General features: G+C 41.2%; 2 protein-coding genes across 2 annotated transcripts in view; both read right to left on the bottom strand.

Annotated features, from left to right (window-relative positions):
- On the bottom strand, positions 1-19,030 carry ARL9 (ADP-ribosylation factor-like 9). Its single transcript, XM_011998440.1, has 4 exons — positions 18,655-19,030; positions 13,255-13,417; positions 5,960-6,135; positions 1-288 (listed from the first exon to the last, which is right to left on the bottom strand). Exons 1-4 carry the CDS (start codon positions 18,943-18,945, stop codon positions 109-111), a joined length of 810 nt encoding a protein of 269 aa, XP_011853830.1. The 5' UTR covers positions 18,946-19,030; the 3' UTR covers positions 1-108.
- A 3,265-nt stretch (positions 19,031-22,295) lies between these two features.
- Positions 22,296-27,344, bottom strand: part of SRP72 (signal recognition particle 72kDa) — a 50,853-nt gene continuing 45,804 nt past the window's right edge. Inside the window, 3 exon segments of the mRNA XM_011998436.1 lie at positions 22,296-23,052; positions 24,092-24,168; positions 24,170-24,252. Of these exon segments, the coding sequence (XP_011853826.1) occupies positions 22,875-23,052; positions 24,092-24,168; positions 24,170-24,252 (338 nt within the window). The 3' untranslated portion in view covers positions 22,296-22,874.

The following is a 27,344-nucleotide window of genomic DNA, read 5'->3' as shown; positions in this document are numbered from 1 at the left end:
TAGGAAATGGCTTAATTTTTATTTGAAAGTGGAAACCTTTGGCTTCAAGCCTGCCATTCAACACTGATGACATTTCAGTCGTGAGCCGCACAGTGGGCTGAGTCCTGGTCACTGCACATCTGCAGCCAGCTGTGCAATCAAGTCTTTGGCATCTTGCATGGTGGGTGGTATCTCTGAGCCATTCTTAGTCACGTGGGTTCCAAACAAGAACATCTTCCTGTCATTTCCCACTTCAGATAATGCCAAAGCTTCGTGGATATCTGTAATGTGATAGGCTGCTTCAAGATCCTTCATCCGGAGTGGAATAAGAATAAGACAAAGTTGGTTATTTTGCAATCCTTTCAGATAAACACATTTATTACTCTTATTTATTGTTCTCAGTGACCACCCCATTTTCATATAAAGGATATTGTGACTCCATTATTATGAGTCCAGAGGTTGTCTGAATACAAATGTTTTCATAAGAATTATGCCAGCATTTATGAGTTATCCAAAAAAAAAAGTATATTCTGGAATGAAGCTAAGCCAATATAATACCTTCGTTTTCTAAACAGTGCAGTCAATCTGTTTCTAATTTTGTTTGTTGTTTGTTTAAAGACAGGGTCTTGCTTTGTCGCCCAGGCTGGAGTGCAGTGGCAGAATCTTGGTTCACTGCAACCTCCGCCTCCCATGTTCAAGCAATTCTCCTGCCTCACCCTCCTGAGTAGCTGGGACTACAGGTTTGTACCACCACTCCCCACTCATTTTTAAAAATATTTTGTAAAGAGGAGCATCTTGCTATGTTGCCCAGGCTGGTGTCGAACTCCTGGCCTCAAGCAATCCTTTCACCTAGGCCTCCCTAACTGCTGGGATTACAGGCATGAGCCACTGCACCCAGTCTAATTTTGTTTTTCCATTTTCCTTTTAATCTTCTAAGATTATTTCAACAGGAGCAATTCTTTTTATTTATATTTAATAACAGAAATTTGATTCATCTATTGTTTTAGGTCTATATCATACTTTACCAATTATAGTTCTTGCCACTGTGAGTTTTCTTTTGTGCTCATTATTTCTATTGAACAAAAAAATCCTCGACCAATTTTGGGGAGTAGAGGAAGACAGAGAAGGGAATGGAGAGAGAACAGATTCAGACAAGGTGCAGTGGGAAAAGGAGGCTCAGAGGAGAGACAGGGAAAGAGATGGGGGAGTCTTGGAAGAGGGAAAGCCACAGCAAGAGGCAGAGGGGAAGACAGGAAGCCTGTGCTTAGGCCTCATGCCAGGGCCAAAACCTCCTTATGATGGAAATGGCAAGGTCAAAACATACATCTTTAACTCTCATACGCCAAGAATTATTTAAGCAAATGACCTGTGACATTCCCTTTCATAAATACACAGATTCAGCTATAGTTTTCCAGTCCTTTGTGAAAGTTTTTTCACTTCTAAAATTGCGTTTGTAAATGGCTTTTTGTTATTTCATAGCATTCCGCCTAAGTTTTAGAAGATCATTTTTAAATCTTTGGAAATAACCTAATATTGTGCCTTTTTTTTTTTTCCTGTATCAATATGAACCTATCTTTTTTTTTTTTTTTTTTGAGATGGAGTCTCACCCTGTCACCCAGACTGGAGTGCAGTGGCACAATCTCGGCTCATTGCCTCACTGCAACCTCTGCCTCCTAGGTTCAAGCGATTCCCCTGCCTCAGCCTCCCAAGTAGCTGGGATTACAGGTGCATGCCACCACACCCAGCTAATTTTTCTATTTTTAGTAGAGACGGGTTTTCACCATGTTGGCCACGCTGGTGTCCAACTCCTGACCTCAGGTGTTCCACCTGCCTCGGCCTTCCAAAGTACTGGGATTATAGGCATGGGCCGCTGTGCATGTCCCGAACCTATCAAATTCTATCACTTGGAGCCTGTGGGGCTTTTCCTGATGTGCTGTCCACGGTACTTAGCTGGAGTTGATTACCTCTCCAGATATTGGTAGTTGCCTGTTTGAAACCTGAATTTGTTTAGAGCCTATGCTAACTTTTTGAACAGTGTTAATGAATCCATTAACATGTGAATGATGTCTCGGGTTAATAAATTCACTGGTGGAGTTGAAGAGGAAGAAATAGGAGAGGGAGGGAGGGAGGGTGATGGATGGGAGAAGGAGCTCTCTGTAATGATAAAGCACATCAGGAAAAATATCTGGTTTATTCCACACTTTCCTGTATGTGCCTTAATAGAGGTCATAACCCAAAGAGTAAAGATGGTAAGATGACTTTTTGAAAACCCTTATGTAATAACTTGAACCAGTGAGTCACCTAAAAGCTTGGACCAAATATTTTGGCCAAGGAATATAAACAAAGATGCATTAATCTTAAACTACGATATTCAAATCTTTTATCATTAAGGCCCAATAAAAGCTATAAATGTGATAACAAATGGCTCTGTTTATTCAGTTTGATGAAGATAATGGATACAAACCATAAGGCACAGTATTGATAAATTTGAATATTAAAAATGAAAATCACTCGGATGCAGTGGCTCACATCTGTAATCCCAACACTTTGGGAGGCTGAGGTGGGCAGACTGTTTGAGCCCAGGAGTTCAAGACCAGCCTGGGAAACATGGTGAAATCCCATCTCCACAAAAAATGCCAAAAAAAAAATTAGCTGGGCATGGTGGTGCACACCTGTAATCCCAGCTACTAGGGAGGTTGAGGGAGGAGGATCACCTGAGCCTGGGGAGGTTGAGGCTGCATTGAGCTATGATCATGCCACTATACTGCACTCCAGCCTGGGCAACAAAGTGAGACCCTGTTTAAAAAAAAAAAAGTCCGAGCGCAGTGACTCACGCCTGTAATTCCAGCGCTTTGGGAGGCCGAGGCAGGTAGACTGCTTGAGCCTCGTAGTTTGAGACCAGCCTGGGCAACATGACGAAAACCTATCTCTACAAAAAATGCAAATTAGCCGGGTGTGGTAGCTCCTGTCTGTAGTCCCAGCTACTTGGGAGGCTGAGGTGGGAGAATCGCTTAAGCCTGGGAGGTAGAGTTTGCAGTGAGCTCCAGCTTGGGTGATGGAGTGAGACTCTGTCAAAAAAAAAAAAAGAAAAGAAAAAAGGAAAAAAAAGAAAAGAAAAGAGGGGAGAGGAGGGGAGGGGAGGGAAGAAAATATTCTGTATAAAAGTAAGCAAAGTAAAATGATAAGCCACCAGGATGCTGGGAAAGATAATTGTAATGCACATAACTAACAAAGGATTATTTTTCCAAATGATATGAAAGACTCCTACAACTAAAATAAGAAAGATAAACACCCTAGTAGCAATTTGGGAAAACATATTCATAGGCAATTTACAGATGTGGAGACCAATAACTAATAAACTTCTGAAAAAATGTTCAAACTCACAAGTAGTTAAGGAAATGAACATTAGAATAATAAAAAACAAGTTCACCCATCAGACTGGCAAAAATGAAAAAGTCTGACAATACCAAGTATTGACAAGGATGTAGAGCTGCAAAAACTGTCATATTCTGCTGGTGGAAGAATAAATTGGCGCAACATCTTTGGAAAGTAACTTGGTGATATCTAATAAAACAGAATATGTACAAATCCAAAATCCCAGCAATTATTTTAGGCCTATCCACCAGCAAAATGTTCATACACATCCTCAAAGAGGCACATACATGAAGGCTCACTGGCAGCACCATTAAGAACAATAAAAAATTGGAAATAATTCAAATTCCCAGCAGTAAGAAAACGATAACATTTTGGCATATTAATGCTATGGAATACTATACAGCTCACTTACATGTACCATGATCTAAATCTTTGTAGTTTATGGTACTTAAGATGCTCCACTTAAAAACAAAACAATAAAAGCATCCCTCTCTCTTTTTTAAAATTTTCTTTTGAGACAGAGTCTGCTGGACTAGCTTCTGTACTGGACTTTAACATAGGCTCCTATTTGAGGTCATCATTTTTAATTACTTAGTTTACTTCCATATACATTCACCCATAGAAGTAGTAGGAGAAAAGTCAGGAATTGAGCTCTTCTATGATTGGCAAACCTAACAATTGAGAAAGGGACTTTAGCATTATAATATTATAGATGTTTAAATTGTTTTTCAATTTTTATTGTGTTAAATACATATCACAAAATTTTTCTCCTTAACCATTTTTAAGTGTACAGTTCAGTGGCATTAAGTATATTCACAATGTTATGCAACTATCACCGCCATCCATCTCCAAAACTTTTATCTGCAAAACTGAAACTCTGTATCCATTAAATGATAACTGCATATTCCTCCCTCCCCCAACGCATGGAAATCACCACTCCACTTTCTATTTTTATGAATCTGACAACTCTAGGTACCTGATATAAATGGAATCAGATAGTATTTACCCTTTTGTGACTGACTTATTCACTTAGCATAATGTTCTCAAGGTTCATCCATGTCGGGACATGTGTCTGAATTTCCTTCCCTTTTAAGGCTGAACAATATCCCATTGTGGCTGGGTGCGGTGGTTCACGCCTGTAATCCCAGCACTTTGGGAGGCCCAGGTGGGTGGATCACTTGAGGCCAAAAGTTCGAGATCAGCATGGCCAACATGGAGAAACTCTGTCTCTACTAAAAATACAAAAATTAGCCGGGCGTGGTGGCATGTGCCTGTAGTCCCAGCTACTCAGGAGGTTGAGGCAGAGAATCACTTGAACCCGGGAGGTGGAGGTTGTGGTGAGCCAAAATTGCGCCATTGCACTCCAGCCTGGGAGACAGAGCAAGCCTCTGTCTCAAAAAAAAAAAAATAAATAAATAAATAAATAAAGAATCGGGAGTGGTGGTGCATGCCTGTAATCCTGGCTACTTGGGAGGCTGAGGCAAGCAACTCACTTGAACCCAGGAGGTAATGAGCTGAGATCACACCACTTACACTCTAGCCTGGGTGCTAGAGCAGAATGCTGTCTTTAAAAAAAAAAAAAAATCCCTTTGCATGTGTATACCGTATTTTATATATCCATTTATTTTGGGTAGCTTCCATTTTTGGCTGTTATGAGTAATGCTGCTATGAACATATCACACAAAATATAAAATATATAAAACAAAACAATATAAAACATAAAGAAACATAAAACAGCCAAACATACAAATATCAGTTTGAGTCCCTGCTTTTAATTCTTTTCACTGTATGCCCAGAAGTGGAATTGCTGCATCATAAGGGAATTCTATTTTTGATTTTTTTTTGAGACGGAGTCTCACTCTGTCACCCAGGCTGGAGTGTAGTGGCGCTATCTTGGCTCACTGCAACCGCCGCCTGCTGGGTTCACGCCATTCTCCTGCCTCAGTCTCCCGAGTAGCTGGGACTACAGGCGCCCCCGCCACCACTCCTGGCTAATCTTTTGCATTTTTAGTAGAGACGGGGTTTCACCGTGTTAGCCAGGATGGTCAAAATCTCCTGACCTTGTGATCCCCCACCCTTGGCCTCCCAAAGTGCTGGGATTACGGGTGTGAGCCACCGCGCCTAGCCTCTATTTTTGATTCTTTTGAGGAAGCATGTTACTGTTTTCCATAGCAGCTCTGCAATTTTACATTCTCACTGACAGTATACAAGGGTTCCAAATTCTCCACATATATTTAATATTTTTAATGCATGTGTAGAGTAAGTTCGGCTCAGTCTGATTGATCTAAAGCAAAACGATTTCTTTATACATGGTAGCCACTCATATTTTGTTGAATCGAATTTAACAATTAACATGTATTTATTGAAGTAAGTTCAACACACATCTGTTGAATTCCTAGCATCTGCAAGACAGTATACTAGGTATTACAAGGAACACAAAGATGAGTAATAGTCTCTACCTTCAAGGTGTTTATAATCCAAGAGCTCTAATAAACATAAACTGAATTAAATATATAGCTTATTGTTGACTAGCTATTACACATATACATTTTTTGTATTAAATACAAAACTACTGAGTACAATTTATATTTGCACAGATTTTTACCTGTTTGTTTGCAAACACAACCAGAGGAAGTACTGGGTTTGCCGCAATTAGCTGATGAAGGTATTTCTTGGCTTCAGGTAATCGGCTGTGATCTGCTGAATCCACCACAAAGATAAGCAGCAATCCCTTGGATAGGTATGTTTCCGAGTAGGACCGAAAAGGTTCACTGCCACCAACTACAGAGAATAGTAGAGGAAGAAGACACACACACACAAAATTACAGAAGCACCCACCCTGGGAGCAGGGAGGGCACATCCAGATTTCTGAACACAGGTGTTTTGATAAAATATCACCGTGTTAGAGTGTACCCAGTCCTCAGAGGGACCAGAGGCATGTTAGTGGGGAACTGGTTGGTGAGAAGAACCATCACAAGTGGTTCATTCATTACTGTATCACAAAGGATCAGCAGAGAGATGCGAAATACTACAGGGGATGTCTCCTGATGCCACTGTCCACAGCAGCCATGTCAGCCACTGCATCTTTATCAGTTATAGCTCAGAAAATGGGAGTAAGGCCAGGTACAGTTGCTCACACCTGTAATCTCAACATTTTGGGAGCCTGAGGCAGAACTACTGCTTGAGCCCAGTAGTTCAAGACCAGCCTGGGCGACAGGGTGAGGCTCTGTCTCTACAAAAATAAAAACTAAAAAATGGGCCAGTGTGGTGGTGTATGCCTGTGGTGCTAACGACTAGGGAGGTTGAAGCAGGAGGATCACTTGAGCCCAGGAAGTGCAGTGGCGTGAACATGGCTACAGTGAGCTGTATTTGCGCCACCACACTCCAGAGCGAGACCCCACCTATCTTAAAAAAAAAAAAAAAAAAAAAAAAAGGAAAGAAAAAGAAAAAGAAAATGGGAGTATGCTACTAAAATAATTAAGACTGGAAAAGGATGGTAGGATAAAATACACATTAAAATAAATTTTAAATGAACTGAATTCATTGGCTAGTCTCACTTGCACAATTTTTTTCCTTTGTCAAAATCCTAGAAATAACTTCTCCTCTTAATATTGCACAGAGTTAACATGATCCTGTGGGTATTCAGGAATATTTGCTTCAGAAAAAAAAAAATGCCTTTTGATTACTTCATCCTGCTGATTCTTCCCAGAATAAACTTTTTGGTTAATGATAATAACATATATACAATGGATTTTGTTTTCATTTTTGTCCTAGGAGGAGTATTGGCAAACCATGGCCCACAGTTCAAATCTGACCAACTGCCTATTTTTGTACAGCTCACTAGGTAAAAATAGCTTTTACATGTCTAAATACTGGAGGAAAAAAAAAAGGTAGAATAACATTTTCTAACACAGGACTATTATATCAAATTTAGATTTTGGTGCCCAGAAATAAAGTTTTATAGTAACATTGAACATATAGAACATATTGTCTATGACTGCTTTCTCAAGACAGAGTTGAGTGACTGCAACAGAGAGCAGGTGGCCTGCAAAGCATAAATTAGTTCCTATGTAGTCCTTGACAGAAAAACTTTTTGCACCTCTGTTTCAAGAACTTAACAAAAGTATTTTAAATGCTAACAAGAAAGGATCTTTGCCTTCCCTTTGGCTTCCTTTGTACAGAGGTAGGCTACTCATTCTTTGAAGTATTTTGTGTTTTTAATTTGTTAAAATAGTGCTGTGTGACCTTCTAAGTAACTCATATGGTTTTAACACACTAAGTTAAAACATCAGTGGACGTTTGGGTTGTTCCTCATTTCTTGCTGCAATAAACAATGCTGCTGTAAACATTTTTGTATTTGTCTCCTGAGGTCCGTACAAGCAAGAGTTTCTCCAGTTATCTAAGCATGGAACTAATGCCAAATACGCCAAATTATTTTCCAAAGAAGTTGGTACCAATACACACTCTGCCAACAGCTAATAGCCAATAAGTTTCCTCTATATCCACATCCTCTTTTTATTTTTATTTTATTTTTCCTTGAGACAAGGTTGTGCTCTGTCATCCAGGCTGGAGGGCAGTGGTGCAATCTCCACTCACTGCAACCTCCACCTTCTGGGCTCAAGCGATCCTCCTTTCTCAGTCTCAGCAGTAGCTGGGACTACAAGCATGAGCCACTAAGCCTGGCTAATTTTGTATTTTCTGTAGAGCTGGGGTTTCACCATGTTGCCCAGGCTGGTCTTGAACCCTTGAACTCCAGTGATCCACCCACCTTGGCTTCCCAAAGTGTTGGAATTACAGGCGTGAGCCACTGCACCCGGCCACATCCTCTTCAAAACTTGATATTATCAGATTTCTTTTTTTTTTTTTTTGCCTAATTTGAATTCTACTTACTGATCAAGTTGAGTATTTTTCATATGTTCACTTCTAATTTGTTTTATGTGAAATGTTATTCATGTCTTTTGCCAAAGTTTTTAAGTTGTTTTTATTTGTAGGAGTTCTTTATATATTCTGGATACTAGGCATTTGCTTGGATGTGTTGCATGTATCTTCTCCTGTTTTGTGGCATCTTTTTAATGAACAGATGTTTTCCATTTTAATGTAGTTACATTTATCCATCTTTCTTATGGTTATTATTTTTTGTATCCTGTTTAAAAAATCTTTCTCTATCCTGAAGTCATAAGGATAGTCTATATTTTCTCCACAAAGCTTTTTACATTTGGCTTTTATCCATCGGAAATTGATGTATACATTTGTATGCATAGGAGACAGGAAACTAATTTCATTTTTATTCCATGTTGTCCCTGCACCATTTATTGAATAGTTTCCCCAGTGGACTCTCTAGTCTGTTCCTTTGGTCATTCTGTTCATTCTTGTGCCAACACCACACATTTTAATTTCATAGCTTTATAATAAGATTTGATACTTGACAGGACAAGTCCATCTTTCTTACTAATTTCTTCGAGTGTCTTGACTTTCTTTACTCCTTTGCTCACCCATGTCAATTTTAGCCTCAGCTTGTCAAACTCTTTTTAAAAAATCTTGTTGAGCTATTGATTGGAATTGAATTGTATCTAAACGTCAATTTGGGGAGAATTAATATTTTTTTGATATAATGTCTACCTATTCATGAAAACTGTATTATGTCTCTATCTATTTAGGTCTTTCAGTGTTATTCAATGACATCTACAGATTTTCTCTGTATAGATAGACACATTTTTTTGTTTGGTTTATTCCTATCTTTTGTTGCTATTGAAAATGGCTGCATGCTGCTGGGTAATAGAAATACAATTAATTTTATATTGTTATATACAGTTGTCTTGCCAAGCTCTTATCATTTCTAATAATTTGAAGGGTGTTTTAGGCTTTCTTTGAAGACAATCATGTAACTTGTAAATAAGTATTGTTTTATTTCTTCCTTTCTAATTCTTATGCCTTTTATTTCTTTTTCTCAAACTGACTAGAACCTCTTGTATAATGTTGAATGAAAAATTTTTTTTTTTTTTGAGATGGAGTTTTGCTCTTGTCATCCAGGCTGGATGGAAAGCAGTGGCACGATCTTGGCTCACTGCAACCTCCACCTCCCGGGTTGAAGCAATTCTCCTGCTTCAGCTACTCCTGAGTGTCTGGGATTACAGGCACCTGCCACCATGCCCGGCTAATTTTTGTCTTTTTAATAGAGACAGGGTTTCACCATGTTAGTCCAAGCTGGTCTTGAACTCCTGACTTTAAGTGAGTGATCCGCCCCCCTTGGCCTCCCAAAGTGCTGGAGTTACAGGCATAAGTCACCACACCTGGCTATTTTTCAAATGTTAAACCAACCTTTCATTCTTGGAGAAACTCATCTGGTGATATACTATCTCTTTAATATATTAACTGAATTTAGTTTACTACAATTTTGTTCAGATTTCTGCATTTCCATTTCTCATACTCTTTGCTGGTTTGGATATACAGTGACCTCATACCATGAGTTGGAGAGCATTTCTTTTTTTCCCCTATTCTCTGAAAGAATTTATGTAAGATTAAGATTGATAAGAGCCCACCTATAAACCAACTGATCGGGTGTTTTTCATTATAGGATGATTTTTTGCTATTGATTTCTTTAGAAGCTTTAAATTATTCAATATTCCTATTTCTTCTTGAGTCCATTTTCCTAAGACACATATTTGGAGGATTTTTTCCACTTATCCAGGACTTTATATCTATTGGTACAAATTTGTTAACACAGGTATTATACTCTTGTCATCTTAATGAATGATATGCTCTTTTTCCTTCATGACATTACTTATTTGTGGTTTCCAGATTTTCCTTAATGAATTTCACCAGAAATTTGTCTATTTTGTTTATCTATTCAAGGAACTAACTTTTGACTTTGCTGATCTTTGCTACTGTGTCTTTATCAATTTCATTCACTTCGTGTCTTTATCATCTCTCCCTCAACCTCTTTGGTTTTATTCTGTTGTTCTTTTACCTAATTTACATTGCATATTTAACCTATACGTTTTCAGCTATTTTCCTTTCAGCTATAAGCATTTAAGATTATAAATGCTTTAAATGCTAGTTTTGATCAGTAGATTTTGTCATCTTCTTTTTTGAGACATGGTTTCACTCTGTTGCCCAGGCTGGAATACAGAGGCATGATCACGGCTCACTGCAAGTTCTGCCTTCTGGGCACAAACGATCCTCCTGCCTCAGCCTCCAGAGTAGCTGGGACTACAGGCATGCACCACCACGCTCAGCTCATTTTTTGTATTTTTTGTAGAGGTAGGATTTTGCCATGTTGCCCAGGTTGTTCTCAAACTCCTGGACTCAAGCAATCCACCTGCCCTGGCCTCTCAAAGTGCTGGGATTACAGGTGTGAGCCACTATGCCTAGCCTGAACTCATATTTGATTAATCTTAATTTATGAGAATACTGGGGGTCTTTGCTCCAGAATTAGAAACTGGGGGAGCTACTGACTGGGAGCATGTTAGCACTCTTCCAGGGGCCCTCATGTCATGCAGGCATCTTAGTGCTTTCCTATTTTGTCTCAGGCCCACTACAGATTAAATACTGGTATGTGCCTCTAGATAACACCACTTTTTCATTTGCTTATCTACTGTGGCTGTCACTCCAGTTTCAACTTATGAGTTGTTTTATTTTTCTTTCTTTGGAAGGAGGGAAAGGGCAGGAAGAGTAAAGCAGGTAGCCTTGCAAATTTGTCTTACTTGTTGCAAGTTCATCAATGCTTTAAAAAATAAATTTTTACCAGGATTTGTGGTTTTGTCACAGAAAGGCCCTTCAAAAACTATAATAGGAACTGAAATCTCTCCATTTATTTTTGCCACGACTTTTTAGTGCATAAACTAAAAGAATTTTTTTTAAAGATTAAGATGATCTGTAGAATGTTGATGAAAAGATATAGGCAAAATTATATGTGAATATATCATTTCTACAAATAGGCTTATACAATAAAACTTCACCTCCCACCAATCCCCAACATACTCCAAGTGTTACACGATAGCATAGCAGCCCATACAGGTTTATATCACTGAATACCACTGGATGCTGCATCCTAAAAAAAGCCTCCTTAGAAGCTATGCCTGTGGCATTATGAAAACTTACCTAAATTGGTGGCTTAATATAGCCACTGTGAAGATACACATTTTAAAACTTAAAGGTTGCAAGTGTAAACTGCTATTCTTCTTCAGGATATTGATGATTATGATAAAAATTGGGAACACAGTTAGCACTTAATGCATTTTTGTTGAATATGTACTATTTGCCAGACATTGGGTATATATTGTTGAACAAAACAAGTATAGCAAAAGTTACCATCTAGTTGGGTGGACAGATCAAAAACAAATAAAAATAAATAGTGAATGTTATTAAAAACCTTATGGAGGAAGCAAACAGCATTGGGGAACATACTTAGAAAGAATGATTTTATGGGCTGGGTGCAGTGGTTCACGCCTGTAATCCGAGCACTTTGGGAGGCCAAGGTGGGTGGATAACCTGAGGTCAGGAATTCGAGACCAGCCTGGCCAACATGGTGAAACCCCGTCTCTACTAAAAATACAAAATAATTAGCCGGGCATGATGGTGTGTGCCTGTAATCCCAGCTACTCACGAGACTGAGGCGACAGAATCACTTGAACCCGGGAGGCACAGGTTGCAGTGAGCTCAGATTGCACCACTGCACTCCAGCCTGGGTGACAGAGCAGGACTCTGTCTCAAAAAAAAGAATGATTGATTTTATGGGGCCATGTAAGCTAATACCTGAAGGTTGAGGAGCAAGCCATCATGGGAAGAGCAGGGGTAGTAGTATGTCTGACAGAAGGCACACCCAAGAAAGCTCTTGTAAAAGGAGAGAAAGAAAGGAGTACAATAAGCCTGGGGTGAGGTAAGGTTAGGGAGGAGGCAGTTTATGAAGAGCCTCATGGGCCATAATAAAGACTTTCGATTTTATTACAAGGATGAGATCTCCACTGAAGAGTTTTAAGTTAGGAAATGATAAGTATGTGTTAAAATACTGCTCTTCATAAACAGATAAAAGCCAAAGTAAAAAGGTGACTATAATAATCTAAGTAATAGATGATTGAGGTTCCGACTTGCATAGAGGCAGTAGAAAGGATGTAACCAATGCATTTGAGAGATGCGTTGGAGCTGGCAAAATTCATAGTGTTTTACTTGTGGACTGGAGGTGGGGATGCAAAAGGAGGAGTCAAGGGTGACTCTCAGGTTTCTGACTAGAGCAACCTGATGGGTATGGAGCCATTTACTGACCAGAAGATTACAGGGAAAGGAACAGATATGGGAAAAATCAAGCATTTTGTTTTTCCCTTGTTAGGTTGGAGGACTTGGATATGTTTGGGCTGGATAGATAAATTTGGGAGCCATTAGCATATAGATGGTATTTAATGCCATGAGGACGGATGAATGTGTAAAGAGAAGACAAGAGGACTTGACCCAACTTCAGGAGAGAGTAATATTTAGAGGTGGTGACTCCAGAATTACTATCTAGTAGGGGCCTGTGGATTGCCATCTATTTAGAAGAAGAGGTTTGGAGCTTGTCTATAATTTTATTTGCAGAGAAGCAAGCACACTGCACTTAAACTTAGATTGCATGCTCATTTGCAGCAGTGTGGGAAGAAGGCTGATTACAGGAGATTATAGGAGGGAGTGCTAAAGCCTTCCTCTAAACTCCCCCTTTATCACCACTACTGTAAAAAGGAGAACATCAAAAAAGCAAAAAGTGATTCCCCCCACAGTGTACCTGGGTATTAAAGTACACATCCATTCTAAAAGTCTAGGAAAATTTGATTCAGTGTTAGTTTTCACAAAGACTCAATGTTGCTAACATCATGTCTGGCTTAAGAGAGAATAAAATGTGGCTATCTTGTAACTAAGGAACAGAGAGCTTACTCTCCAGGAACTCCATTTGGCCATCTTCAGTGTTGATGCAAACTGCATTGAAACCTTGGGTGGGTGCCACACTATGCTGGACTCTGTTTGAAGCTAGAGAGTGGAGGACACTGGTTTTTCCTGCTCCATCCAGGCCCAGCACTAGGATTTGCTTGTTTTTCTCCTGTGAAACAAAAGATAAATCAATAAGCCCATGCTATCAGGGGCTCATTTTCCTGGGTCTTGGCTGTGGGTCTGCCTGTGGTAGAATCCAATAATATTCTTGGAATTGTAACCAGAATAAAACTTCACGGGCCAGGTGGCTCACACCTGTAATCCCAGCACTTTGGGAGGCTGAGGCAGGAGGATCTCTTGAGGTCAGAAGTTCCAGACCAGCCTGGCCAACATAGTGAAACCCCATCTCTACTAAAAACACAAAAAATTAGACAGGTGTGGTGGCGTGCACCTGTAAGTCCAGCTACTTGGTAGGCTGAGGCACAAGAATCACTTGAACCCAGGAGGCAGAGGTTGCAGTGAGCTGAGACTGCACACTGAACTCCAGCCTGAGGAACAGAGCGAGACCCTGTCTCCAAAAAAAAAAAAAAGGATAAAACTTCACGAATATTTTATAGGTCTAGAACAAACTATACCAACCAGTGAACATTTTCTAATTAGCTGTTCATTATGTGATACTAATTTCACATCCCTCCTCCATCCCCTAACTCCTGATCAGTCTATCAAATAAATACTACCAGCATTTATGAGTAGTGCTATAGATTACAGGACCAATTTTCAGACTTCATTTTGCTTCTTGAATTCGTGTCTATGAATTGGAGACTGCACCTGAGTTCATTTTGTTTGGGGTCTTGGGACCTCCGTGGTGCATGTATTGACTGTGCCACTCAGTGCATAAGCATCTAAGGTCTCAATTATTAATTTCGCCTGTCTTCACAATTGAATAACTAGATTGTAAGATCTCAGAGCAAGGTTTCCCTCTTATACATTTTTTTTTTGAGATGGAGTCTTGCTCTGTCACCCAGGGTGGAGTGCAGTGGCATGATCTGGGCTCACTGCAATCTCCGCCTCCTGGATTCAAGCGATTCTCCTGCCTCAGCCTCCCGAGTAGCTAAGATTACAGGAGCACGCCACCACGTCCCACAATTTGTATTTTTACTACAAACGGGGTTTCACCATGTTGGTCAGGCTGGTCTCGAACTCCTGACCTCGTGATCTGCCCACCTTGGCCTCCCAAAGTGCTGGGATTACAGGCATGAGCCACCACACCAGGCCTCCCTCTTATACTTTTTAATATAAGTATCACAATTAAATGAAAAGGTTATAGAAATTATTAAGCCAGTTTCAATCACAAATTAATATTTGTTTTAAAAACAGACGAACTTGGGAGGCCAAGGCAGGCAGATCACCTGAGGTCGCAAGTTCGAAACGAGCCTGGCCAATACGGTGGAACCCTGTCTCTACTTAAAATACAAAAAATTAGCCGGGCATGGTGGCGGGTGCCTGTAGTCCCAGCTACTCCAGAGGCTGAGGAAGGAGAATGGCGTGAACCTGGGAGGCGGAGCTTGCAGTGAGCTGAGATTGCACCACTGCACTCCAGTCTGGGCAAGAGAGCGAGACTCCGTCTAAAAAAAAAAAAAACTAGCCAGGTGCAGTGGTGGGCACCTGTAATCCCAGCTACTCGGGAGGCTGAGGCAGGAGAATCACTTGAACCTCAGAGGCGGAGGTTGCAGTGAGCCGAGATGGTGCCATTGCACTCCAGCCTGGGCAACACAGCAAGACAACATCTCAAACAAACAAACAAAAAAACAAACTAATGAACTTGAAGTAAACTTAGACAGAAGCATTCTAGTTTGGGCGTCGTGGCTCTCATCCAACATTTTAGGAAGCTAATGCAGGTGGATCACTTGAGGCCAGGACTTTGGAACCAGCCTGGCCATCACGGCATAACCCTGTCTCTACCAAAAATACAAAAATCAGCCAGGCATGGTGGCACATGCCTGTAATCCTAGCTACTCGGGAGGCTGAGGCATGAGAATTGCTTGAACCTGGGAGGTGGAGATTGCAGGAGCTGAGATGACACCACTGCACTCCAGCCTGGGTGACAGAGACTCCATTCCCCCCGACCCCCCCAAAAAAAAGAAAAGAAAAAAAAAGAAAGAAGCATTCTATCAATGTATCAGCCTTAGAATTTTTATGGCAAATGACTGAGGGACAGAAGGGCAGGCTGGTGTGAAGATCGTTCAGAGTGCTCCGAAATGTGGTTTCCAGGGTGTAAACTTTAACATAAAGACTTGTACAGAGAGCATGATCTATGAAGGCCATACAGTGAATAACAGAATTTGAAAAAAAGTAGGCCGGTGCGGTGGCTCACACCTGTAATCCCAGCACTTTGGGAGGCCGAGGAGGGTGGATCACCTGAGGTCAGGAGTTTGAGATCAGCCTGACCAACATGGTGAAATCCCATCTCTAGTAAAAATACAAAATTAGCCGGGCATGGTGGCGCATACTAGTAATCCCAGCTATTGAGGAGGCTAAGGCAGGAGAATCACTTGAACCTGGGAGGTGGCGGTTGCAGTGAGCCGAGATCATGCCATTGCACTCCAGCCTGGGCAACATGAGTGAAACTCCGTCTCAAAAAAAAAAATGTACTTATTTGTTCTTAGAGCAAATCTTTGATGGTTCTTAAATTGTATTTTCATAGGTGTCTTCCATCCCTGGCTCTTCTCCATTCCCTTCAGTTGCATCTAAATGTTATGATGTCATTCTGAGAGTGTGTCAAGGTAAGGAAGAAGGGCAAGGGAGACTTCATTGGATGGCTTACAACTGCATGTTTTTAAGCAATACCGGCACCAAGAAATGGCAGCCAAGAGTGGATTATGTCCTGTCAGTCTTCACCAGAGGCCCCATTCAGCCTACCCCGACATACTTCATTCATTCTAAGATACACATTCCGCCCCCCACATTCCACATTTTAACATCTCTGAAATTAGGATGTCTTTGACAATTGAGAGTATATCATATTTTGATTGGCAGAATTTTTTATTTATTTATTTTTGAGACAGAATCTTGCTCTGTGGCCTAGGGTGGAGTGCAGTGGCACAATCTTGGCTCACTGCAACCTCCGCCTCCCAGGTTCATGTGATTTTCCTGCCTCAGCCTCCCGAGTAGCTGTGATTACAGGCACATGCCACCATGCCCAGCTAATTTTTTTGTATTTTTAGTAGAGATGGGGTTTTGCCATGTTGGCCAGTCTGTTCTGAAACTCCTGACCTCAGGTGATCTGCCCGCCTTGTCCTCCCAAAGTGCCGGGATTACAGGTGTGAGCCACCGTGCCGGCTTTTTTTTTCTTTCTTAGTGGTACCTAGACTAACGACATCTTAGGTCCTATAAAATAGTGTGAATAAAAAGCAGTTCCCAGGCCAGGCACAGTGGCTCTTGCCTGTAATCCCAGCACTTTGGGAGGCTGTTGGGATCAAGCTCCCCAAAATCTGGCCATAAACTGGCCCCAAAACTGGCCATAAAAAAAATCTCTGCAGCAATGTAAAATGTCCATAATGGCCATAATGCCCAAGCTGGAAGGTTGTGGGTTTACAGGAATGAGGGCAAGGAACAGTTTCCGCCCAGGGCGGAAAATTGCTTAAAGGCATTCTTAAGCCACAAACAAAAGCCTGAGTGATCTGTTTCTTAAGTGCATGTTCCAGCTGCAATTAATTCGGCCCATCCCTTTGTTTCCCTTAAGAGATACTTTTGGTTAATTTAGTATCTATAGAGACAATGCTAATGACTGGTTTGCTGTTAATAAATATGTGGGTAAATCTCTGTTCGGAGATTTCAGCTCTGAAGGCTGTGAGACCCCTGATTTCCTACTTCGCACCTCTATTTCTGTGTGCGTGTCTTTAATTCCTCTAGGGACACTGGGTAGGGTCTCCCCAACCGAGCTGGTCTCGACAGGAGGCCAAGGTGGGTGGATCGCTTGAGTTCAGGAGTTGAAGACCAGCCTGGGCAACATGGCGAAACCCCATCTCTACCAAAAATACAAAAATTAGCTAGGCATGGTGGTGTGCACCTGTATTCCCAGCTACTTGGTAGGCTGAGGTGGGAGGATGACTTGAGCCTGGGAGTTGGAGGTTGCAGTGAGCCGAGATCACGCCACAGTACTCAAGCCTGGGCGACAGAGCCAGACTGTCTCAAAACAAAAACAAAAACACCAGTTCCCTTTCCAACCACATGGCTGTCCCTACGCCCATCCTACCTAGAAATTCTGCATTCAGGCTTCCTCACATTTATCTTCTTGAGACTAAGGAAAGCTGAATTTGTAAAACAGAGTTCAGACACAAAATGTGATGCTGAACACCATTGTTTTTTGTCAGAAGTTATTCCTTTAGCCAAATATGGGTCTATGTAGTATGTGTTTTACCAGAGATCAAATATCTGTTAATCCGTGGTGGCTCACGCCTGTAATCCCACCACTTTGGGAGGCCAAGGCAGGCGGATTGCTGGAGCCCAGGAGTTTGAGATCAGCCTGGGCTACATGGCGAAACTCCATCTCTACACAAAAATACAAAAATTAGCTGGACATGGTGGCGTGCGCCTGTAGTGCCAGTCACTGAGGTTCGGAGATGGGGACGGTGCCAGGCTGAGGTGGGAGGATCCCTCCAGCCTGAGCGGCAGAGTGAGACCCTGTCACAAAAAAGAAAAAAGGAAAAAAACAACAACAATAAAACAAAACAAAAAAACAACAACTGTGTTAATCATTCAAATTGTTTAGAACCAGATCGTAGCTCTAAGCCAAGGAGCCAGTTCAGGAACTCCAGGAGCACAGAGACCATCCAGCTGACCCAAACAATGCCAAGTTTTTAAGACCTGTCAGTTAAAACTTTTCCGCCACGCATTCAGGGTACTGGTGGTCTGAAAACAATGAAGGCATCAACTGCAGCGTCCCCAGCACCTCCTGCATTCTGCAACCCTGCCCCTTCTGACAAAGAACGCATTCACTGCAAAGAGGGCCTGCGTGCGGGGAGGGTTCGGGACTGGTTTCTACATGTGGTCAGGTGGTCTGTGCGCTAGTGTTGCGCGCTGGACAGATCCAAGGGCAGTAGAGGGGCCGTTCGCCATGTCCCCATTAAGACCGAGATCACTTGTCCTTCAACACTAGACCCGACGAAGGTTAAGACACAGGGGTAACGATACGGGCGAGGGTGGGCAGGGGGTCCGGGAAAAAGGGGCTGGCGATGGGTCGTTCAAAGTTTGGCACATCGCTTTCATCCATAGGTAAATAGCCCTCAGTTGTGATCCATTCCCTCCCGCGCGGGTCGGGGGCCTCCAACGTAACAGAGACAGCGCCGTGGTCTGAAAGCCGACAATGGCCTTGGGGCAAGGGGTCCTGGACACTGGATCTCTTACCAGCGGCTCGAGCGGGGTCCTTGTCAAGGTGCTGTCCTTGTTCTCCCCTTCCTCTTCTTGTCCCTTAAATTGTTCCTTCTCTTTCTTTGTCTCCTTCCCTTGCTTTGTCCTTTTTTCCTCTTTCTCTTTTCTCTTTCTCCTCTCCTGCTTCTCTTGCTTCTCCTTTTCTTTTTCTTTAATTTTCTGCTCCACCTCCTTTCTTTTCACTTTCTCTTCCTTTCCCTTTTCTCTGATTTTCTCCTTCTCCGTCTCCTTTTCCTTCTCTTTCTTCTTCACTTTCCCCCTCTCCATCCCCAGCGCCGCGGTTTCCTTCCCTCCCGCCGCGTGCCCGCGTGCTGAGCGGTGGCTCTGGGCCCCAGGTGTGGCTCCCAAGGTGCACGCCCGACGGAGACGTAGGCCCCGCGGCGTAGACAACCCGCGGGAGCCGCCAACCCCGGCAGCGCCGCCAACAGCCGCTCACCTGGCGGATGCAGGGCTTCTTGCAGCGGATTCGCTGAACCCGCAGGGGCACGCAAAGAGGGAAGGGCGGAGGCGTACGGGATGGGTTGAGCCCAGCCAAGCGAAACCAAAAGGTCCCAACCAGGACGCGGACAGCTCGGCGGGGTATATATCATTGCTGCAGAAAAAGCGTCACTTGCGCGATTCCCTCGGGCCGGAGAGGGTGGCTGAGGAGAGCCTTCCACGCCGGCCGCAACCTAAGCAACCTTAGCGTCTGACGTCTCCGGTTTCAATCCCGAGCCCGGCCAGCCTACGCGAAGAACCCCTAGGGCGCCAGAGTCCAAAGGTTCCGGGGAGGATTCTCAGCCTTCCGCCAGCTGTCAACCACGAGCCTGTACTGCTCATGTCGTGTATTTCTCCGCCCTCTCCCGAGTAAACTCCACTAGGAGTGTCTCCAGACTACTACCCAGGATTATTAAAGACAGATAGAAGAACGTGAATGGGTTCCATTGTTTTAAGTTCCTTTTTTTTTTTTTTGAGACAGTCTCTGTCACTAAGGCTGGAGCGTAGTAGTGCGATCTCAGCTCGCTGCAACATCCCGCCTCCCGGATTTAAGCGATTCTCCTGCCTCAGCCTCCCAAATAGCTGGGATTACAGGCGTGAGCCACCACGCCCGGCTAATTTTTGTATTTTTAGTAGAGCCGGGGTTTCACCACGTTGGCCAGACTGGTTTCGAACTCCTGACCTAAAGTGATCCACCCGCCTCCGCCTCCCAAAGTGCTGGGATTACAGGCATGAGTCAGCGTGCCCCGCTTGTATTTCGCTTTTTAAAAAATTATTCAGAGATAGCCTGCCAGAATCACAGCTGCTAGTAATGCTCAGTATTAAACCAAAACCTAATGGTCTAGTCACTCCTAATTATCTAATAAATGGTAAATAAGGCACACGAGGTGGTTTTCAAAGGTGGTATTGTTTCTCAAACTGACTAAGAAATATCTGGAGGGTTCCTTTTATCTTGCTAAACTTAACTCTTCAGTATATTTCAGTTTAGCACAATTATTTATTTTTTGAGAGAGTCTCACTCTGTCCGCCAGGCTGGAGTGCAGTGGCACGATCTCGGCTCACTGCAACTTCCACCTCCCAGGTTCAAGCAATTCTCCTGCCTCAGCCTCCCGAGGAGGTAGGATTACAGGCGTGTGCCATCACGCCCAGCTAATTTTTGTATTTAGTAGAGATGGGGTTTCACCATGTTGGCCAGGCTGGTCTCGAACTCCTGACTTCGGGTAATCTGCCCACCTCGGCCTCCCAAAGTGCTGGGATTACAGGCGTGAGCCACCGCACCTGTCCAGCACAATTATTATTTTTTCAGACAGAGTTTCACTCTTGTGCCCAGGCTGGAGTACAATGGCACGATCTCGGCTCACTGCAACCTCTGCCTCCCAGGTTCAAGCGAGTCTCCTGCCTCAGGCTCCCGAGTAGCTGGGATTACAGGCATGAGCCACCATGCCCGGCTAATTTTGTATTTTTAGTAGAGACGGGGTTTCTTCATGTTGGTCAGGTTGGTCTCGAACTTCCGACCTCAGGTGATCTGCCTGTCTTGGCCTCCCAAAGTGCTGGGATTACAGGTGCGAGCCACCGTGCCCGGCCACAATTATTTTTTAATGCAATAAACTTATTTTCCTTCATTGTATCTGTTTCAAATAGACTTGTAAGGAACAATGAATGGCAGGTTCCAGAAGGTTTGAGTGAGGCAATGATTTTTAAGGTTGGCTGTTCCCAATAGCATTGGAATTGCTATGCTTAATCACTTTTTCAAAGGTTTACTTCTGTTTATACACACACCAAGATGAATTTTCAGTAAAGTTTACACTGAAACTTACCGAATCTCTCAATCCCATTAGATTAGTTTTGTGAGTTTACTAAGAGGGACAGTACACACAATTTTGATACTCAGCTTAAAAGAAAATTCTTGGTTATACTAACCAGGAAGTCCTCCATAAAATGCCAACACCCAAAACACCTTAATCCATATTCACTGCTAAAATATTTTATTTTAAAATGTACCACAGTGAATGGATGTATCCATACTGGTTTTTATAAATGTACACATACACATCCATATATTTGACAAAGTATATATATGTACTGGTTAAAGACCTATCCAAAAGAAGGTTCATGTATTTATACTTCATTTGACAATTAAAACTTTATTTGAACAGAAGTTTCAGTTGCTCAGCAATGACTAATGCTATCAATAATGACAACTAAATTGAGAACTGTAAATTTCACTGCTGTGCCTTGGGTTAAAATTTTCAATGATGGAATCCTAAATAAGTAAGTTATTCCTATAATGGGGTATATATTCAGAAGTAATAAATATCTGTCACTATTACCAAAAGACTGTTCTCTGTAGAGCTCAAAAAAGTATTATGCCACAATACATCATTTGTATTTAAAAAGGATCTCTTGTTTAGATGCCACTGCAGATTCTGCTTTTACTGAACAGAAAGGCAGCACCCCATTTCTTTCTTGTAAAGGAGGAAAGTCTTTTATAAAAAAACTCTTTGAAGAAGTTTTGGTAGTTACGTTCAGAGTCAAACACAGCAGCACTTTATTAACAAGGACAGAGTAATATAATCACAAGGAAATACTTCTAAGTCTAAATTAAATGATATGTTGGGCAGCATAAAATGAATACTAACAAGGGCAGGCATCTCAATGTGTCTGTCTCACAGCTGTTCAATGTGAAAGTAGTTTGTAAGCAAGGAAAGACAAGAGCAACATTTACACCACAAATTGACTGTAAAATATTTCATTACATTGAGAAAGGTAATCAATGGTCAAAATCCATAACCAGAAGGAGACACCATTTGAGTATCTATCAATGGGCCAAACAGATCTGTCAGATTTTAATACTGCCTGGTATGCAAACTCAGATACTGATTTCCTCTCTATGTAGGAAACCAATGTTCATGTTCTTGATAATAGTCATTAATCTTTCTGATTGAGACAGTCCAAACCCATCTGACCTCAGAACACTAGGTCTAAGAGTCAACTTCTTACATTGATATATTTTCCTTGAGTTCTTTCCTGGTGCTGTATCAGCATGTTACATAATCTGAAAATGACATGGGGCACAAAGGAGTCATATATATATAAAAATATGAAAATAATCCCATATTCCAGTATCACATGACAGAAAATTTATGGTTAAATTATTTAAGACATTTACTTTATTTTTCTTGTGGCCATCCATTTAATTAAGTGAAGAACATCAGTTAAGTATTAAGAAGGTCCCTCTTTATCACATGATATTTCTAAGCAGATATTTAGGAATGCTCAGAAGATTCCACTTTCAGTCTCCTAAGGCCTCCTAAGACATAATTTAAAGTGGGACTTGAACAGAAACAAGTATCTTCAGACTCCAGCTGAAATCGTAGAAATAGTTTCTGTTTAAATCCTGGGAAACCTTAGATAAGGTATGTGAAACTGAAAAAAGATTGAATCAGCACACACAAATAAAGGATACAACAGATACCATGATGGGTAAATGCCCAATTATTTTCAGTCCTCATAATCTGTACAAAGCTATGAGGCAACCAGTAGGCCATATCTCACTAGGCAGACTTTGAGGAAGATGTTTCCCTATTTGAAACACAAGAAATTATGAAAATATGGAGATGAAGAGGGAGCAGTTCTGTGCTTCTTGCTGTGTTACCTTTATTATATTCCTAGTGTCACTGAGACTAGTTTAAAAACAGCCTGTAACAAGAATATTCTCATCACCAGCCACCTTTTCCACCTTTCTTCTTTTTCTGTTGCTGTTTCTTTTTTGTTGCTGGAGCCCCTGCAGGTTTCTGGTGTCTTGGGGGTATGATGTTACTTGTAGAGGCAGATACTGTTGCAGCACTGCCAGGTCTTGGGGAGGTGGGTGGGCTGCTCACAGTTTTACTGGCATCCCTGAAATCATTAGATCAGATCATTTTTGGTCACTCATATATTCAACAAAGGGAGAGTATAAAAATGTATGTATATGGGTTTTACTTATCACACTTAACCCATTTTACTTATCACACTTAACATATTTTCTACTTCTTTTAAGGTAAGCTCCCCAACTCCCTATTGACTTTTCTTTTGAATAACATTTTTACTGTTTTTATTGAAGAAAAGTAAAACATGATACACATGTCAATTTTTAGAAAGCATAGAAAATAAAAAATTTTATTTTTTTGAGACAAGAGTCTTGCTCTGTCCCTCAGGCTGGAGTGCAGTGGTGCCCAGGCTGGAGAGGAGTGGCGCCATCTCAGCTCACTGCAACCTCTGCCTCCTGGGTTCACGTGATCCTTCTGGGTTCATGTGATTCTCCTGCCTCAGCCTCCCGAGTAGCTGGAATTACAGGTGCGCACTACCACACCAGGCTAATTTTTGTATTTTTCATAGAGACAGGGTTTCACCATGTTGGCCAGGCTGGTCTTGAACTCGTAACCTCAGGTGATCTGCCTGCCTTGGCCTCCCAAAGTGCTGGGATTACAGGCGTGAGCCACCGCACCCGGCCAGAAAAAATATTTTTAAAATAACCTCTCATCTACCATACAGAACGTATTAACATTTCTAACACTTCTTTCTAGTCATATTATTTATTTACATCTGTTTATCTAGGCATTTATTTAGTTGAATGACTCAGTGTATTTAGTTGCCTTTTGAGACTTTTCTTTAGTTTTTATAATACAAATAGTTTTTACTATATATATTTCACAATATATATTTGATTATATTGTAAATACTTAAAACTATTTGACTGTATTGTAAAAACTAAAGGAAAAACTAGTCTAAAAAGGCAATATATTTTCTTTCATTTACATAAGTGTAGTATAAACATTTATCAAAGATACATCACTACATTTCTCATACTTTATATTAAATTCTCACTAGTGGCCTTGAGTCAATCTCAGAAACAATGTATGTTCTAAGTGCCCTCAATTGTGGAGCAATAACTTACAGTTCAGATGAAGCTCCTGCAGTTGCTCCCTGGGTCCCTTTTCCAATCTGATCCTTCTTTTTACCTTTCCTTCTTCCCCAGATAGAAAGAACATTCTCGCATTGGCAGCCATCTTTCTGGATCTGGGGTAACTTTTGGGTCATAATTCTTAGGCAATTTTCCTGCATAACAATTATAAAGAGAGATGTATCATAATATTTTCGAGATAGTTTGATTTAAACAATGTCTCTAAGCCTGGGAATAAATAACATTAAAATGGAAATGAATTTGAAAAAGTTTAATTTGTATAATCTAGCAGGCAAAATGGCCTTACTTTTTTTTGTTATTATACTGGGATACATGCGCAGAACGTGCAGGTTTGTTACATAGGTATACACGTGCCATGGTGGTTTGCTGCACCCATCAACTGTCATCTACATTAGGTATTTCTCCTAATGCTATCCCTCCCCTAGCCTCCTACTCCCACCCTGCCACAGGCCCGGTATGTGATATTCCCCTCCCTGTGTCCACGTGTTCTCATTGTTCAACTCCCACTTGAGTGAGAACATGCAGTGTTTGGTTTTCTGTTCTTGTGTTAGTTTGCTGAGAATGATGGTTTCCAGCTTCATCCATGTCCCTGCAATGGATATGAACTCATCGTTTTTTATGGCTGCATAGTATTCCATGGTATATATGTACCACATTTTCTCTACCCACTGTATCATTGATGGGCATTTGGGTTGGTTCCAAGTCCTTGCTAATGTGAACAGTGTTGCAATAAACATAAGTATGCATGTGTCTTTATAACAGAATGATTTATAATCCTTTGGGTATATACCCAGTAATGGGATTGCTGGGTTAAACGGTATTTCTGGTTCTAGGTCCTTGAGGAATTGCCACACTGCCTTCCACAATGGCTAAACTAATTTATACTCCCACCAACAGTGTAAAAGTGTTCCTATTTCTCCACATCCTCTCCAGCATCTGTTGTTTCCTCACTTTTTAATGACTGCCATTCTAACTGATGTGAGATGGTATTTCATTGTGGTTTTGATTTGCATTTCTCTAATCACCAGTGATGAGCTTTTCTTCATGTTTCTTGGCCACATAAATGTCTTACTTTGATAAGTGTCTGTTCATATCCTTCGCCCACTTTTTGATGGGGTTATTTGTTTTATTCTTGTAAATTTGTTTGAGTTCTTTGTAGGTTCCGGATATTAGCCTTTTGTCAGATGAGCAGATTGCAAAAATTTTCTCCCATTCTGTAGGTTGCCTGTTCACTCTGATGATAGCTTCTTTTGCTGTGCAGAAGCTCTTTAGTTTAATTAGATCCCATTTGTCAATTCTGGCTTTTGTTGCCATTGCTTTTGCAGTTTTAGTCATGAAGTCCTTGCCTGTGCCTATGTCCTGAATGGTATTGCCTAGGTTTTCTTCTAGGGCTTTTATGGTTTTAGGTCTTAGGTTTAAGTCTTTAATCCATCTTGAGTTAATTTTTGTATAAGGTGTAAAGAAGGGGTCCAGTTTGTTTTCCGCATATGGCTAGAATCCTTTCCCCATTGCTTTTGTCAGGTTTGTCAAAGATCAGATGGTTGTAGATAGGTGGCATTATTTCTGAGGCCTCTATTCTGTTCCATTTGTCTACGCATCTGTTTTGGTACCAGTGTCATGCTGTTTTGGTTACTGTAGCCTTGTAGTAATAGTTTGAAGTCAGGTAGCATGACGCCTCCAGCTTTGTTCTCTTTGCTTAGGACTCTCTTGGCCATACAGGTTCTTTTTTGGTTCCATATGAAATTTAAAGTAGTTTTTTCTAATTCTGTGAAGAAAGTCAATGGCAGCTTGATGGGGATAGCACTGAATCTATAAATTACTTTGGGCAGTATGGCCATTTTCATGATATTGATTCTTCCTATCCATAAGCATGCAATATTCTTCCATTTGTCTGTGTCCCCTCTTATTTCCTTAAGCAGTGGTTTGTAGTTCTCCTTGAAGAGGTCCTTCACATCCCTTGTTAGTTGTATTCCTAGGTATTTTATTCTTTTGTAGCAATTGTGAATGGGAGTTCACTCATGATTTGGCTCTCCGCTTGTCTATTATTCGTGTACAGGAATGCTTGTGATTTTTGCACATTGATTTTGTGTCCTGAGACTTTGCTGAAGTTGCTTATCAGCTTACGGAGATTTTCGGCTAAGATGATGGGGTTTTCTAAATAAACAATCATGTCATCTGCAAACAAAGACAATTTTACTTCCTTTTTATTTGAATATCCTTTCTTTCTTTCTCTTGCCTGATGGCCCTGGCCAGAACTTCCAATATTATGTTGAATAGGAGTGGTGGGAGAGGGCATCCTTGTCCTGTGCCGGTTTTCAAAGGGAATACTTCCAGCTTTTGCTCATTCAGTATGATATGGGCTGTGGGCTTGTCATAAATAGTTCTTATTATTTTGAGATACATTCCATCAATACCTAGTTTATTGAGAGTTTTTAGCATGAAGGGGTGTTTGTTGAATTTTATCGAAGGGGGAAAAGGCCTTATTTCTCAGCGTGACAAAAAAATTCAGAGGCCATAAAGAAAAAGACTTCACAGATACATCTATATAAAAATTTTAAAATCTTTATTTAGTAAAAAATATATTTCTAAGAAAAAATTTAAAATACAAAGTATGTAATAGAAGAGTGGAAAAAATCCTTAATATAAAAGAATTCTTGCCGATCGATATGTAAATCACTCAAAGAAAAATGGACTCAGTTATAATTAAGGTAGGTCAGGAGAAAGGAAAGTAATTCATCTTCTGAACAGATGTTCACCCTCACTAATTAAAAATGAGAAGGGTAAAAAACTCTATCAGACCCGTAAATATTAAAAGCAGTAATACCTAGTGTTGGTGAAATGGTAAGAAGCACTCACCAACACTATATTAGGAGAAGTGTATAGTGGTATAGCCTTTGTGGAGAGCAATTTAATCTGACAGCACCATTAGAAATTTATAGACTTCTAGAAATTTATCGTGCAGAAACCCAAGAGATACAAAGTTAAGAAGAGAATATTCTCTGTGACGCTCTTTTTCTTTTTTTTTTTTTTTTAAAGATGGATAGGGCAAGGTATGGGTGGGCTGATATTCTTGAAGACAGTAAAATAACTTAAATGTCTAGCAATGAAGATGATTACATTATAATATGCCCACAGAATAGCAACCTATTCAATTGGGTTAAAAAGTGAAGTGCAGGCCAGGCGCAGTGGCTCACGCCTGTAATCCCAGCACTTTGGGAGGCCAAGG

Source organism: Mandrillus leucophaeus, unplaced genomic scaffold (assembly GCF_000951045.1).
Source record: "Mandrillus leucophaeus isolate KB7577 unplaced genomic scaffold, Mleu.le_1.0 Scaffold570, whole genome shotgun sequence".
Classification (NCBI taxonomy): domain Eukaryota; kingdom Metazoa; phylum Chordata; class Mammalia; order Primates; family Cercopithecidae; genus Mandrillus; species Mandrillus leucophaeus.
Note: the sequence above shows the minus strand (reverse complement) of the source record. Positions and strands in the feature narration are given on the sequence as shown.